The sequence below is a fragment of the Colossoma macropomum genome, unplaced genomic scaffold (genome assembly GCF_904425465.1).
Source record: "Colossoma macropomum unplaced genomic scaffold, Colossoma_macropomum, whole genome shotgun sequence".
Lineage (NCBI taxonomy): Eukaryota > Metazoa > Chordata > Actinopteri > Characiformes > Serrasalmidae > Colossoma > Colossoma macropomum.
In genome coordinates, this window is record NW_023494801.1 from 34,696,902 (window position 1) to 34,714,286 (window position 17,385).

At 40.2% G+C, this 17,385-nt stretch overlaps 1 protein-coding gene across 1 annotated transcript; it reads right to left on the bottom strand.

The window, feature by feature from the left end:
* Positions 1–891: 891 nt before the first annotated feature.
* On the bottom strand, positions 892–16,581 carry aoc2 (amine oxidase copper containing 2). Its single transcript, XM_036589273.1, has 4 exons — positions 14,926–16,581; positions 8,669–8,954; positions 6,543–6,675; positions 892–4,240 (listed from the first exon to the last, which is right to left on the bottom strand). The coding sequence occupies exons 1-4, from the start codon at positions 16,502–16,504 to the stop codon at positions 3,956–3,958; spliced, it is 2,283 nt and encodes a 760-aa protein (XP_036445166.1). The 5' UTR covers positions 16,505–16,581; the 3' UTR covers positions 892–3,955.
* Positions 16,582–17,385: the final 804 nt, after the last annotated feature.

Here is a 17,385-nt window from a genome sequence, read left to right on the forward strand (position 1 = left end):
GCAACTATATTTTACACTACAAAATAATGTAATACTTCTGAATACACACACTGAATACACATACTACCCAGGCTAAAGATCACATTTTTAGCTAATAAAAAGAGGGAAAAGTGAAAAAAAGTGAAAAAATGAAAAGGTTTTAAAGTTTCAGTGTTCAGATTCACAGATAAACCACATTTCATTTCACTCATAACTCCACAGCACACGTCTCTTATAATGTCCTACACACTTAATACTGTCCAGCCATGTGGTGCTACTGTGTTCTTTTCATTATAAAGTTCTTTGAAATTCATTCTCTACAGAGGTAAACAGAGTCGTTCAGAGTGGTTTGGTGTAAAATTCTCCGTTCTAGAGAAACTCACAGAGTCAGAACTGTTCACAGTGGTGGTGATAGGAACCAGACGTCCACCTCTAAAAGCTCCCTCACAGAAAGTTACTACATGAAATGGTTATGAATTCACTGCCTGATGACTGAGACACTGTTTTATGATAGTTTTGAGAAGATCTTGGCCTTAAACTCCATTCATGGTGGAGGGATACATAATATGCAGGGTGCTGTGAGGCAAAATAGTCCCAAAAGAAAACTTATTATTTCAGATTTTCCACTATTTTCCATCATCAACATTCCATATAAACTCAGAAGACTCGTGTAGGTTCACTGGTGGTTCTGGATAGTAAATAAAATGTCTATATTTGTGTTGTAGTCATGGTGACCCCTGGTTCCTATCACCACCACTGTAAAGACATCTGAACCATTTCATACCAAACCACTCTGAATCTCTCTGTTTAATAATAAAAGTGGAATTCCCTATGAAAAGACAATCAGAGGAGGTTGGTCAGAACTTTTTCTGTATCTGTAATGAATCGCTCAGCAGCAGCGCCATATAGATCTTTTTTTTTTTTTTGAAATACTGTAGAATAGAAAGGTGGTAAATGCAGCAGAGCAAAGAAAATAACTCCACAACAGTAACACAATACACGAATGTAGGATTTTACAGTAGGTTCTGCTTCAGATGAGATCACATTTGGTTTAAAGGGCCCATATTTTACCCTTTTTTTGTGTTTTATTTTTTCCCTGAGGTCCATTTAAAATGCGTTTTTACAAAAACAGCCATAATTCATGTTTAAATTAACCATATCAATTAATATTAATGTAATAATGCATCTCCAGCCTCTCTTTATTCCCTTAGAATTAAACGGTCTGTTTTTGTGACTGGGCCTTTAAGAGTGATATATGTAAATTAGCTCTATTCTGATTGGCTCCATTCTACTGTGCCTTATTCAAAAAAAGCAGTCAGGCTGAAACACTCCTTATAACTTCAGTGTGAATGAATGGGCGTGGCGAGTGTGATGAAATTTTGGGTTTACAAAGTCTTTTATTTTACAAAAGTCAAGAAAATGTAGTTTTTCCATGATATGGGCCCTTTAAAATTCTCCATAATGAAATCCTCTGCATAAACCAGTATGTACTAATTAAATGTACAGAAACTCATAATGAAACAGAGGCAGGGTTTGGATGATCTTCCACAAACTAGTACTGCAGACTACACAGCTATGTAAAGCTATATCACTAACGAGGTGTTGAATACAGAGTTAATGAAGAGTCTGTGTCTTTGCAGTGCATTTGATATTAATAATAAAATAATACAGAGAAAACTGTATTAATAATTGATATCACAAAAAAACAATATAGAAAAAAACCCCACACAAACAAACAAAAACAATACAAATGTACCAAATATACAATCACAATACTTAAGTATTGGACTTAATATTGTGGTTAAAAAGAGTAAAAGGGACTAAAAAGGGTTTAACAGAAGGCTTTTAATTATGTGGCTCATTGAACTGCCTAGTAATACAAATCAAGGTGACTGCACTTTTGGTTTCACCCCTTAAGATCCCAGATTTATTACATACTAAGGCTTATTCTTCAGTAGCTACAGGGGCTTCAATGCAAACTGGCTGAGCTATTCTTAGATTATAAGAGTGTGTAATAAAGTCTGGGCCTACCAAAGAGGTTGAAGTCAACCCCCAAACATAGTTGATCAGCCAAGACATGTTTGGTGCCCGAAGTCTGCTGCTTTAGTTTTTAGCTGGATTTTTTTTTAGTTTTGAGGCTAGTATAGCTAACAAGTAATTGAATTTTACACTTAACAGTACTTTGTGTAGCTGAAAGCTGTAGCAGCAGCTATTCTGAATGATTAGTTAGCAACATTAAAACACCTTTCACTGTTTGACATATTGTTGTCTGGGGTCCCATATCACCTGGCTATTCCAGCGTTGGATGGCTGCCAACTTGTTCGCCATAGCGGTGCAGATGCAGCTTCAATGGCAGCGTTTTGGTTAACAATTCCTTTCTTCTTTCGTAATGCTCAAGTCTTCTAAACTCACTAGCTGTGCTTCAAAGCTAGGCTGCAGCCGAGGTAGGCATTTCTTGGCCTCTACGTCATAGAAGGCCGTTCCAAAGTGACCCTTCGTAGGCAGCTTAGAAATGCAGCCTACATTCTGAGTGATTTTAAGGATGCATCAGATGTGTCCTTTGAGGCCTTCGGTTACCCACAATACTCTGCGTATGAACGGTGCAAAGAAAAAAAAACAGCACAACGAAAATGACGGAAAACGGTGCCGTTGGAGTAGAGCTCGTTTTAAAAGGCAAGTTGTTCACATCCTTGAATTTGTCTTCGTTACCTTATGGAGTGTAAAATGATTGATCAAACCGTTCATCCATATTCATATCATATATTAATCAGAAATATTCGTATATATGTAGTTTACTGTGCTACATAAGCTTGTTGGTGTATTAGCTACCATAGCAACAAACGCAGTGCACCGGGCTCCATTTTCTCTCACCAGTTCCCTCACAAGTTCTGCGCCACAATATCAAGAGGCGGGACTTTTACTGGTGATGTCACGACACAGGACTGTTCCATTTGTGTGACCAATAGGCTACTAAGGAGAGAGTCTTCATAGGACAGTCCTCCCGAGGACCCGCCCTGCCTCGGCTGCAGCCCAGGCTTTGGAGCGCACCTACTGTGTAAGATTCTGGGGCTTTGGCGACCTCTCTGGTGGAAATGTGTAATTTCCCCTTCCCCGAGAGGATGAATCTGATGATTGAAAGAATATTCAAAGAGAACTCAAAACCTGATAAAGGACTTGTCTTCTGAGAATGTAAGTGAATTATCTACTATTTTCATCATATCTTCATCAGTATAACGTTGATTTTGTGTTTGAGACCTGAACATCGAGCTGGACTTTCTGTTTTGAGCCTGTGCATGATGGTAAAGACGTGCAGTGGCCTGAAAAACTCTCAGCCTGACGCCTCTGGCTTGCGGCATCGCATGCACTTTAGAGAGTGTTTTCCCTCCTGACTCAGGGATGCTACTTATTTCAATTTTTACCAAAATATCTTACATAGTGCAGCTTTAATTGAGATCTTACACATTTCTTGTGTTCAGTTTATTACATGGCTAACAGTTTATTCTTTCCACCAAACTCTGGGGATTTTGAGCCAGCGGTCACAGCTGTACATAGCTAAAAACAGTATTAAGAGCCATCTTGAAATCTTTCAAGTTTGAATTTTGTCTCTACTTAAGTCCATGTTTACAGATAAGACTAAGTGATACAGTGTCAGAAACCACATAATCAAGTCTATCAGAGATACTGAACAACTCCACACGGTTCAAGGTTTGAATGTGATGATCTAAGCATGCTAATTGGTGGGTGTATAAGCTTTTTATTACTGCTACATTAGCCTCGCAGCTAATGAAGGGCAACACTAATGAGGCACCAAACATATTTTGGCTGATCGACTGCGGATTCTGGTACGGGGGGGAGTCTTCGTGAATAACATCATTGCTCTCATCTGGAAGACGTCTGATCACAACTGACGAAGCCGCTCAGATGAGCTGTGAAATGTCCAATCACCTTAACTTACAGCTACTATTCACAACAGGAGTTACCCCTCGAACTTCATGACTCCTTCAAAGCCGTTGTAGGTGTAGGGCTCCAGTGTTGGACTGCACAGATCCTTCTCTAAACATGCCACCTTGTTGTACTCACAGTCGTGCTCCGAGCCAGGCGTGAAGTACACACCGTCCGGCGAGTGAATGGACGGATCTTCATCAAAGTAGTTGTGCGGTCTCAGGAGGACGCCGCCACCGTTGCCTACAGTAACTGTGTTGGGGATGTCCTCTGCATGTGGGATGTGGAGGAAGCCTGCGGTTACCCAGGCAACCAAGTCCTGTAGAAGATCAAAATGGTTCTTTAGAATGATGCCATGGAAGAACCACTTATGGTTTCCTGAAGACCCTATCGTCGGTGGGTCCTACACTGTTAGAAATAAAGGTTCTGATACGTTTCATTTTCCGTTCATCAAGGTACAAACAGTGTAAATGTTCCCTCAAAGCTACAACAGTGGTTTTAAGGTCTGATTGTGAACCTTAAATAAGTTTTTCCAGGTGAAAAGTTTGTATTTGTACCTTTTCATAACCGAATGTTTTAAAACAGAACAGTAAAATAAAAGCCTGGAGACGAGACGGGGTGTGTGGAGTCAGTACAGCTTAGAAGTTTAACTTGAGTACATGGAACTGAAAATAAACAGTGACGTGCTTTGTAATTTCAGCACTTGCAGCAGTAAAATAACCGAACTAAAAGTGACCAAATAATTGCAAAGACTTTGGTATTTTCTTAGAGCAGATACAGCTCCAGCCCTGGAACCTTCAGAAGTTGAGAAAGTTCATCTGATCCTCATCTACAGCTGGGAAACAGGATCAGAAAAAAAGCTAATATTATAAATAACATTAAATAATATGTACACAATGTTTTATTGTTGTTCACCTTCACTTTTAAAGCATTAGATTATTCTGGAGCCTTTAAAAGCTGTTGGGCTGTAATAGAGTAAACTTCCCACCATCTCTACTGCATGTGAGTGAAATTTGCAGTATTTTCCGTAGAGCTTAAATGTTCTGGTGGTTAAATGAATAATGAAACTGGAAAATGCCCCATTTTTTAATATGTAAAGCATGTGGGCATGGCTTTGAAATTCGCTTGCAGGGTACTATTAGTATGCTAGTTGCCATGAACCTACACCAGAAGAAGCGGACGACTGCACAGATTTGCAGTAACATCTATTTAAATGGCAGGCCAAGCAGTTTTCAAAAGATCTGGGATTACTCAGTATTCTATTAATTAATATGTGATTATTAAAGATTATCACCAAAACAGTGAATGCTAAACAGAAGCGTACAAAATAAAAACAAACTAGAAAGTAGGTCAAAGTTTCAGTGAAATGCGTTTATTGGTTGGGAGGTGTGTGTGGGGGGCGTGTGTATAATGGTTATAACAAAATGTCCCTGTCTGATAGCTGAGCGCTAATATGCAATTACAAATCTCATAGGGGTGATTTTTTAATCACATTTTGACATTTATGGTTTAAACTGAGGGCCGAGCTCTAAGGTTTTTCATACATCACAAAAACAGGGAATTGTTTGTTTCCATGATAATTAGGCAACAGAACACGAGATGTCATGTGTTGTCACGAAATGACATCACGGCTGTGATTTGGTCGCCGTAGATCATCACAGCCGTGATGTTATTGGCGATAACACACTCCTCGAGTGTTCTACTGCTTTAATACAACAGTTAAATAAATACAGTAATAAATTAATAAACTGGGCCGTGAACGCGGCGTTTAATATGTTTTAATGTTCGCAGTTCCTTCACCAAATTATAGTTCCTTAACGAGCAGCTTGTTGCTACGTCAGAGTAACGAGCTCTGCCCACTCGCTGCACAGCCGGCAGTTCGTTCTCCAGCTCCTTACACTAAATTCCCAAACTGTCATCACCACTGAGCAGCTTTTCAGTCGGCAGCTGTGACAGAAGAACAGCTGAACAACCTGGAATCAGCCAGAAATGAACCCAACACCATTCGCCAAACTAAATGGGCTGTAAGATGCTTTACAGACTGGCTGGAACAAAACAACATTAATACTGATCTGGCAAGAACTGACAAAACTGAGCTGAACTTGATATTGCGGCAGTTTTATGGCTCAGTCTGATTTGGTCAGACTCTGAAGATCAGACTACACGTTTGGCGAATGGTATTGGGTTCATTTCTGGCTGATTCCAGGTTGTCGGTCAAATGTGATCTTAAAAGTGTCCATTTTCTGTTTGTGGCAAAGAAAGAAGTAAAAATGTTCAAATGGCTTGAGCGTCTCCTACAACTGTCAAAGTCGTTGCTTAGCAACAGCGTCTCAGCGGAGTGTAAACCTGTGATGTTATGGTGAAATAACAACACAGTTAGAGCACTTCTCAACCAATCAGCTTGTGTGGCCGGAACTAACTGTTGTATAACTCCTATGACCTGTGAGTGGACTTACATTTCCTCTTTAACCTCTTTACCTTCCATTACCGTCACTATCTAATTGAGTGTCATTGTGAAATAAGAAGTCTTGAGCTCAATAGTGAATAACAAACCCACAGTGTAAAAGAATGAGCTGTATCTGTGATGCATAAATGAGTCACGAAATATCAGAAAAACTCACCTGGTTCTCAATGCCCTCATTATCCTCAATGTACTTGCTGAAGTCTACCACAGGTTCCCACATGTAGTTCTGACCGTACAGGCTGCTGCTGGTCGGCTCATTGTCTTTGTGCTTCGTTATGGCAACTTTGTACCTGAAGAAGGAAAGAAATAGATCACGAGGAGAGATTACACCTGAAACGATACCATAATTAGTAATCTTTTTATAATCTTACATCACTATTAGCTAAAGTGATAAATAATATGTCTCACTATTTGTCTAAACAGAACAGTGTTTGTAATTCTTTAACAATATAAACTGTATTTTCTTTCTACTTTAATCAGATCTAAACAACTCTGAATAGCATTTAAGAAATCTGGAAGAGTGCCCAGGTGTCTTCTTCCAAAGAGAACTGGACACGGTCACTAATGTAATCAGTATCAGAGCCAACCACATGATGGCTATCTAGTCCGGATTCCTTTTAAAATACACTAGACATGTAAATACATAGCTTTAAACGTTCTCTATTGATTGTAAGAGGTCAGTAATAGTCACTTAATTCATAGTCGAATAGTTCATGTACGACTGAATGCTTTACACTTTACAACAGGTCATAAATGAATTAACGTTTCAAATTATTACCATTCGAACAACCAGCAGTACTTCTATATAGAACCATTTCACACTCAAATGGTTCTTTGCACTGTGAAATGGTTCTTCAGATTCATGGAGAATGTGTTGTAGATGGTTCTATACAGAACCTTTTTGAAAATAGCACCAACAAGGGTTTTGCTATTGTTACAATGTCAAGCTTATAACAATAAAAAAAACTTTTTGGCTTCATACAGAACCATTTTCAAAAAGGTTCTATCTCACAATGCAAAGAACCATTTAAGCATGAAATGGTTCTATACAGAACTCATGGTTCTAAATAGAACTTTTCGCTTTTAGAACATTTGAGGAACGTTTTAAGTATGTATTTAAGTATTTTTTCAGGAGTTCAGCACGGATTTCAATAAGACCTTAAACCACCGCAAACTAGTATCTCTGATTACAGAGAAAAATATTTCGATGAAATGCTGTAAGTGTATCAGACACAGTGGTGCTGCTGGGCTTCACGCTACACCTTTCCCTGTTAACGTGTGGTGTGATAACATCACACCCCGCATGTTTAAGGTTTAGACTATTTTAGGTGCTTACACCCTTTTCTATGGCTACAATGCAGTGATTTCCATGGTTACGCTACACCCATTTACATGGTTATGGTAGGTTTACACTCATTTCCATGGTTATGGTACACCCAATTATGGATAATGCTACACCCATTTTCACAACTCTGGTAGGCTTACACTCATTTGGACGGTTACGCTACACCTGTTTCTACGGTTACACTACAAAAATTTCCATGGTTACCATGGACACATTTCTATGGGTGACGGTAAGTTTTTTAGTCATTTCCATGGTTGCACTACAGCCATTTCCATAGTTACAATACAGTGATTTCCATGGTTATGCTACACCCTTTTTCTATGATTATGGTAGGTTTACACTCATTTCCATGGTTACACTACTCTCATTTACATTATTATGGGTAATGCTACATCCATTTTCTATGGTTACACTACAACAATTTCTATGGTTACCAGGGACACATTTCTATGGGTTATGGTAAGTTTTTTTAGTCATTTGCATGGTTATGCTACACACGTTTTCTATGATTATGGTAGGTTTACACATATTTCCATGGTTACACTACTCCCATTTCCATGATCATGGTAGGTTTACACTTATTACCATAGTTACGCTGTGGCGAATTTCATGCTTACATTATGCTCTTTTCCATGGTTATGCCAGGTTTCACTTGTTTTTCGTTGTTATGCTACACTCACTTCCATGCTTATAATACACTGATATCCATTATTTTGCTACAACCGTTTTCATGGATACAATAGGCTTACATTAATTTAGATAGTTGTTGTGCTACAACCGTTTCTATGATTAGGCCACTATAATTTCTGTGGTGATTTTAGGTTTACACTCATTTCCATGGTCATGCTAGACTTGCCCTCGTTTTCTGGGCTATGCTAAAACTTGTGAAACCCATGTCATCATGTGCTGAACACGTGTTTATGAATGAACTCTCTCACCGAGCCCAGGACATGCTCCTCTCCTCCGGCTCGCTCTCAGGGAGATGGTCTCCAGCAAAGCTGGTCAACTGCAGCCTGTAAGAGCGGTCGTGACCCCAGCGGTTCTTCAGACTGCTGGCCACATGGAGGTAGCGGGGGGTTTTAGCGCCATGACGCAGTGCTGCCTCCTTCTCCGTCCTGCTCTGACTTTCCACCAGGTACGGTACCTTCACCTTCCGCTCAGTCGTCCATGGCAATGTCACCTCCTCAAACGCCATGTCTTTCGTCAGGAAGTTATTGCTTACACCTTCAGGTTAAAACAAGACATTAATATTAGATGAATGGGACGTTACAAAAGCTGTTTAGGCCAGATGAACCAACAAAGTTCGGTTTTTTATCCTCTGTGTGGTGTTGATGTGTTTGTTACTCAGTGGTCTGGTGGACCCACCACATTATTGTTTTTAAATCAATACAGCCACAACAATTTATGTAAAAAGTGTCCAGTGTAGGGTTCTCCTTTAGCAGCTATAGCCAGTCAGCAGCCTGTCCATGTGGTCTACCCTCACACACACACACACACACATATAAACAAACACATACACACACAGACACACACACACTAACAGCAGGCCATGTAGGAGGACAACAGAGTGAAGGACACAGCACCTCCACAGTTTTACTCCCCGCGGGTTCAGCCCAACACCACATGTTGCTACTTTTGTATTTCTACTCAAGTTGTCTTTTTCTTCTTGATATAACAAGTTAATTATCTTGTTATCTCAAGATAACAAAGTTGTTATCCTGAAATAATGAGTTAGTTATCTTGTGATCTCAAGATAACAATCCAGAAAATTATAACAACAGCTCATGGCCTCTCCAGACTTACGCAGTCGTTGGTACACAACTTTACTTCTGCGTAAGTCATTATGTAATTGAAGTAAGAATATTTTTACTGGAGGGTGGGTTTAGGAAACTGTACACAACTCTAGTTTCAAGCCTTCATTGTACCTGCAAAGCTTGGGTTTAGTGAAGTTTACCAGCTTAAACCTGCACTTTCCAAAAAATAGATTTCTAAATGGCTGTTGGTCTGGCTGGGCGGCACGGTGGCGCCACACAGCAAGAAGGGCCTGGATTTGATTCCCGGCTGGGCGACCAGGGTCCTTTCTGTGTGGAGTGTGTGTCTTCTGCCCTTGTTAGTGTGGGTTTCCTCCCACAGTCCAAAGACATGCTAAATTGCCCCTAGGTGTGAATGTGTGTGTGTGAATGTGTATGTCTGTCTGTCTGCCCTGCAATGGACTGGTGACCTGTCCAGGGTGTATCCTGCCTTCTGCCCAGTGACAGCTGGGATAGGCTCCTGCTCCCCCTGCGACCCAGAAGGATAAGCAGTTTAGAAGGTGTGTGTGTGTGTGTGTGTGTGTGTGTGTTGGTCTGACTGTGCAGCTCTAGGAAAACCTTTAATTAGTGCAGAACCATTGCAGTATGTAGAGTTTGTTTAAAGGGCCCTTATTTTTTCTTTCATGTTATCTCCCACTTGCCACACCCATTTCCACAATTAAGGTGGGCTTACACTCCTTTAAATGGTGACAATACAATGATTTCCATGGTTACAGTCATTTTCACTTTCAAAAAATAGATTTCTAAATGCTTATTGGTTTGACAGTGCGGTTCTAGGACAACTTTTAATTGGTGTAGAACCATTACAATACGTGGAGGTTTTTTAAAGGGCTCATATCCTGCATTTTACCTCCATTTTACCCCCCCCCCTCCAAGGTCAGCTTTTTTGAGTTTGTGTGGTTCTATGCACAAAATAAAAGTCATAAGTCATTTTTCCTGGCTGTTTTCCAACCTCTCTTTATCCCTTAGAATTAAACAGGTAATTTTTGTTAATGCGCCTTTAAGACCGATATATGTGAATCGGCTCTGTTCTGATTGGCTGTCCTGTATTGTGCCTCCATCAAAAAGCATTCCAGACAGCAATACGTCATATTACTTCCACCCAAATGGGTAGGGCCAAAATACTGTGCTGGATATTTGCAAATGGACAATTTTTTTGTGACATCACAAAAACAATTCATTCACAATAGGAAGGAAAATTCAGGTTCTCATGATTTGGGGCCCTTTAAAGTTTAACAAGTTTCACATTTATATCAATACTTGTCATTTACAAAGACAGTTCTTTAAAGAACCATTAAACAGTAGTGGTGTAACAGTAGAGAAACAGATGGACTACAGTCTGTAACTGTAGAAATACAAAGTGCACCTATATAGTAAGTGGAGCTGATAAAATGGACAATGAGCACAGAAACAAGGAGGTGGTCATAATCTTATGCCTGACCGGTGTAAACGGTGGCTGGTATTTATAAATTATGCCATTAAAAAGAAAAACTTAAAAAAGGAGATAAAAGATTTTGTGATGATATTTAAAAAACAAGGTTAGATCAGGAGACACACTAAGAATGTGATTTTGTTGTACTACTGAGATCTACAGCACCATTAAAGACCACTGCACTAACACTAATTCTGATTAGGGCCACTTTACACAGTGAGGTCCAAAAGTCTGAATGTGCTGGTCAAAATGCTTCTATTCTGCATTTCTTTCTAATGTAATACAAAGTTTTTCATTGCAAATGAAATTACCAGCATTACAGTCTGAGTGAAAAGTAGAACCTTTAAAATTTCAACACGAACTTCAGAATTTCTTAGTATTTGGTGGTGTGTCCCTTTTATTACAGCGTGCACTTGAGCTGGCATGGACAAAAGCCTCGCATGAGTAGATCAGATTCACCTGAGAGTCGTCTGAACACAAGCTTCACTGGAAGAGATCAGACTAAAAACAATCAGACCTTTCAGTACTAAAACCTCAACATGCTCAGCTTCACATATTAGCTTCAGTTTGAATAGTGATTTAGAAATAGTGCCGAATTTTGAACCTTTTTTCTTCATTACTCATCACAACTTCTCTTAGTTTTATTATTTTCAAAACTTTCTGGTGTTTATTTCCAGGTATAAATGAAAACGTACCAGAGTTTCAACATTCCTATATTCATCAAACACCTGACAAAAGTCAGGGAAGTCCAAGAGTGGTCAGGAGGAACATTTTATGCGTCACTTATTCTAAGGCAGGATGTCCCAGTGCATGTTTGTACTTGACTGGCACTTGCCAGGCTTGTTTCCTCTCACTGAGTCACCAAACTCTCGCCTGGGGAACCAAATGTGGAGTGAATTAACAATATTATTCATTTTTCACTTCACAGCCTCTCATTATACCTCAGAGTCAGGGTGTGACTCACTCTGGGATATTGGGCTATATCCCTGAGCATTATTTCAGCCCCAGACCCTTTTCTACAATTAAAATGAGAAAATATACTGATCAGGCGTACTCATCACAACTTCTCTTAGTTTTATTATTTTCAAGACTTTCTGGTGTTTATTTCCAGGTATAAATGAAAACGTACCAGAGTTTCAACATGTTCTCTAACTTTCTTTGTCGGAAGAAAACCTTGTATTTCCAAAATGGTAACTTTACAGGAGAAGGGAAAAACCTACTTTACTTTTAATGTAAGTCAATGGAACCGGACTTTTTTCCAAGTCATTTTGGGTCATTTCTTTTAGTCTATTCATCACAAAATTTACGCACAATGTAAAGGGAAACATGTACATTCAAATTATATCAAAAACTGAAAAATAACAAAAATGACGATACAAGGTTTCTTCCGACAACAACGATACACAAGTGACCTGAGAGTGATTATAGTGCTGCAGACTGTAGTTGCAGTTTGCCTTTGTTATATATTAAAAACCAGAGGTGTGGACTCGAGTCATATGACTTGGACTCGAGTCTGACTCAAGTCATGAATTTGATGACTTTAGACTTAACTTGAGAAAACTGAGAAAGACTTGGGACTCGACTGTGGCTTCAACACCAGTGACTCAGACACTGACTCGGACTGGAGCCTCTTGACTCAGAAAGACTCGAGACACAAAGTGGAAGAAACATGGAGAGCCTGACTGCAGACGGGCCTCTACACTGTCGATTATTTTTCATGTGAATGAATTTTTTTCCTGCCGTAAACCGAATAAACAGCGATGTCGTCAGATGTCTTTTACTGAGCTTCTCCTCGGTTCATTTCAATTCAGAAGACGAGTGAATCATTAGAGCTCAAGTTCATCTCCATAAGCCTCACCAGGCAAACTGACCATTTTCCTCATGGTAGTTAAACTAAAGAAACACAGCTTTCTGTATTTGACGATTTTAACAGCTTCTGCAGGTAAAACAAGCACAACATTCACCACGAGGCTTAAGCTGACTTCTTATTCCCCAGCTTCGTATTGGAATTTGCCATTCCATCTTAAATGGTGCAGCAGTTACGTTTCGGAGCCCGACTGCTGCACCATTTAAGGTGGAACGGAAAATTCAAATAAGAAGCTGGTGGAAAAAAGTCAATGTCAGCTTCATATATTCACCATCGTTTTGCTGTCTTTTCTGTAAAGTTTGTTCAGCTCCGCCATTTTGGTTTCTGTTGTTGTCTAAATTCAGTTCAAACTCGTGGTTGTTTTTATTTGGCTAAGCTAGTTTTAGTGCTGAGCTGGATTTTACTTTAATCCTGTGTGCAAAATGTTCCCAAAAATGACTTCAAATATAATTTTTATTTTATTTAAGTTCAGTAGTTCCTAAAATTCTTTAGTGATTCAAATTCATCAAAGAAGTCGCACTACTCTTCTATACAGTATGCCTATCATGGTTATCTGTGTACCTGGGATTTTATATTTTAAATGAAAGAGTAAAAAAATAATAATAATACAAAATTAATACACAGCCATACACGGCTAACACACCGTGATTAAAAGTAAAAGGCTATAGTAAAAGGCTATAGTACACTATTCAGTGTTATGGTCTTAAATTAGCTGAAGAATGCAGACTGACTTGTTTAGGACTCGAAGATTAGGACTATTGACTTGGGACTCAACTTGAGACTTGCCTGTACCGACTCGGGACTTGAATCGAGACTCGACTATCTTGACTTGGGACTTGACTCGGGACTTGATTGTAAAGACTTGAGACTTACTTGTTACTTGCAACTTGGTGACTTGTTCCCACCTCTGTTAACAACATACTAGTAAACACTCGATATGCACCACTGAAAAAAAGATTGAACTGAATAGTGAATATTCAGATGTGTAAAACATTTTTTACATGGGAAAAAAAAACACTTTTGAGTTTTATATCTGTTGCGTTGAATGAATTCCTATATTCATCAAACACCTGACAAAAGTCAGGGAAGTCCAAGAGTGGTCAGGAGGAACATTTTATGCGTCACTTATTCTAAGGCAGGATGTCCCAGTGCATGTTTGTACTTGACTGGCACTTGCCAGGCTTGTTTCCTCTCACTGAGTCACCAAACTCTCGCCTGGGGAACCAAATGTGGAGTGAATTAACAATATTATTCATTTTTCACTTCACAGCCTCTCATTATACCTCAGAGTCAGGGTGTGACTCACTCTGGGATATTGGGCTATATCCCTGAGCATTATTTCAGCCCCAGACCCTTTTCTACAATTAAAATGAGAAAATACACTGATCAGGCGTAACATTCTGACCACCTCCTTGTTTCTACGCTCATTGTCCATTTTATCAGCTCCACTTACTATATAGGTGCACTTTGTAGTTCTACAGTTACAGACTGTAGTCCATCTGTTTCTCTGATACTTTGTTAGCCCCCTTTTACCCTGTTCTTCAGTGGTCAGGACCCCCATGGACCCTCACATGATTTGCATGATTAAAGGATACTTTGTATCGTGAAAGAGTTCTTCAGATTGATGGAGAATGTGCTGTAGATGGTTCTATATAGCACCAAAAAGGGTTCTACTACGGTTACGATATCAGGCTTATAGAGCCTTTTTGAAAAGGGTTCTATATAGAACCACAATTCTATTGTAACAAGCCTGACATAGTAACAATAGAAGAACCGTTTTGGTGCTACAAAGAACCCTTTTCAAAAAGGCTCTATATAGAACCATTTACAGCACATTCTCTATCAATCTGAAGAACACTTTCATGATGCAAAGGACCTTTTAATCATGGACAGTGTTCTTTCAGTGTTCATAGCTCTTTATAGAACCATTTTCTAAATTTATTAAAGAACCATTAAAGAACCAGCAATTTAAATGTGTACATTAAACCTGTCATTTCCAAAAAATTAAGGAAAATTTGAGCCCTTAAAACAAACCCTCACACGATTTCACATATAAACTAGGTGTAGGTATGTACATCTACATACCTAAAATATCCAGATCCACCTTGAAGTTGACGAAATGCGTGTGGATGTTTCCGAGCACGTTTTGCGCGACCTGGTGGCCGTACCTGAGGCTTCCGTCCACCTTGTAGGATGAGGATATGTAGCCGGTGGCATGCACCCTGGCCTCCACAGAGCCGCTCTGGTAGAAGATGAAGTCCCATATGTAGTCGTAGTTTCCTATGGCCGTGATGGTGCGGATGTAGAGGGCACTGTTGGGCATGCCGCCATAGCTGTTGTGGAAGAAGTCTGAGAAGTGGCGCCTGAGCGGCCGCCCAACATCATACTCGAAGACGCAGATGGCATTGCGGAAGCGCTGCGTGACGTTTGTGTCGATGTAACGGTAGACGTCAACGTAGGTGGCCACATGGGGGCAGTCTACACCCCTCACCAGCTCGTGTGCAAAGCGGCCAATTCCGATGCTTGAGTCAAGGAACTTTGTGAGGGCCATGCCAGGTGTGTTGGACCCATAGACGGACATGGCCTCCTGGACGCTGATCTCGTAGGCGATCCGCTCCCCTCTGAAGCGAACGTCAAACACGCGCATTCCCGTTAGCGAGCTCAGGCCGAAGGCGAAGGTCCAGTCCATGTAAATCACCTGGTTGTTTTTCACGCTGAACCTTTTCCCTTGCAAGTAAGACTGCTGCGGACTCAAGCCGGTGGGCTTCTTTCTCGGTTTCAGCGAGGCATAGTTCGGAATCTCCTTGTAGACGATCTTGGTCACTGCACCTGTTTCATAGTCCCTTTTGAAGCTTTCAAGTGTCTCGAAGTATTTTCCATTGTAGAGCAGCTTGAGCACGCTCCAGTCGGACGAGTTCTTACTCTCATGGTCGATTAAGACTTCAAAACCCACTGGATGAATGTACATCCCGCTTTCGTCACGGAAGAAAGAAATCCAGGTCTTTCGGTCTCCTGCCTTCAGTCCTCTGGGCATCCCTTCAAATGGGTTCAGGTTCCTCTTCCCTGGAATGTAGCCAAAGCTCTCTCTCAGCTCCTTCTCGAGCTTCCGGAACACTTGTAATTCTAGGAATATGAAAAGCTCCACATATTCTCCGATGGTCACCGTCCTGGCTGTGAAAGGTAGACTCTCCACATTGTACCTTTCCTTTGTGACATCTCGGTGATGGAAGTGACCATCCAGGGGTCCCACCTCATATTCCTTGAGATAGGAGGACTGCCCGAAGAACACGACCACAGTGGCTTTGCGCTGGGGTTTGGGACCACGTTTGTCCAAATAATTTAGAGCATCCTGTTTTTTTGGAAGCAGGAGGTCAATCAAGAAGAGGAAGTTTTCTGATGGCTTTGCAATTGCAGAACGGGAAATCTTCAAATCTTTCTGGTTCCACATGTAATCCCGGACCGCGAGGTACTCCTGCGGCGTGAGGTCCGCAAAAATCGTGCTGTGGTCCGTGTGGTTGGCTGCGATGGAGTCCTGCACTTGGAGGTGGCATTTTAGAAGCCTGCTTGAGTTCAAGCAGATCAGTACGATGTTCACGATGACAGAGATGAGTCCGAGTATGATCAGCAGGCACTTGACCAGCGAGCTGGTCACTTGGGCAACCATGCCTGTGAGATGCAGAGGGCAGGAGCTGGAGAAATGCAGATGTGCAGGCTGGAGCTCTGTTAAATGTGTGAGAGCACAAAAACCACACCCACCAGAGCCTATACTCCGAAAGGATAATACACACCCCTCCTTCTTCCAGCTTCCCCCGTTTAGAGCGATTATACAACGTCCTGCCAGTGACTGAGAAGAATTAAAGACAATCACAGAAATGAGAAAAATGCATTTTGAGAAATCACAGTGTTGAATTAACACCTGTGGTGTTTATATGAGTCTGTTTGGGCACAAAGGAACACAATAAGCCATCATTCAGTATAATAGGTCTTAAAATGTCCAGACTTTGCTGTGCAGGAGCACAACTCACACAGCACATGGTTTCTCTGCAAAAAGCATGGTTGAAAGCACTACACTGCAGAAAATAATGTCTTGTCAAGTGAAATGGTCTTAAATCTAGTCGATGTGTCTAATATTTCCCATTTTGAGATGGTCGTGCACTGATTATGAGATTATTTAGCTAAATAATTGAATTGTAAAATAAAACAATCTCAACAGGAGAAATATTAGATTTACTGACTATGATTAAGATAATTTTACTTGACAAGACACCATTTTTGCAGTGTAAAAGCATTTGCAAGATGGAAGAAAGTGAAATATTGACTGGTAGTGATTACACTGAAAAAAATGGGATCTTGTCAAGTAAAGTTAAATCTAGTCAATAAATCTAATATTTCTACTGCTGAAATTGTTGTAAGCCAAATTTAATATTATTTAATATATTTCTAGACACTTTTTACTTGTTTTAAGTGATTTTATTAAGTAAAATTATCTCACTATGTTGGCACATAATTTTGCTTGTTTTGAGAAATATGAAACCAGCAAAATTA

Coding starts and splice junctions, on each gene's coding strand:
- aoc2 (XM_036589273.1), bottom strand. CDS start 16,504: ATGGTTGCCCAAGTGACCAGCTCGCTGGTCAAGTGCCTGCTGATCATA. Junction 6,676..8,668: donor AGGAGCATGTCCTGGGCTCG/GTGAGAGAGTTC, acceptor TTCCTTCTTCAG/GTACAAAGTTGCCATAACGA. Junction 4,241..6,542: donor ATGAGGGCATTGAGAACCAG/GTGAGTTTTTCT, acceptor GATCTTCTACAG/GACTTGGTTGCCTGGGTAAC.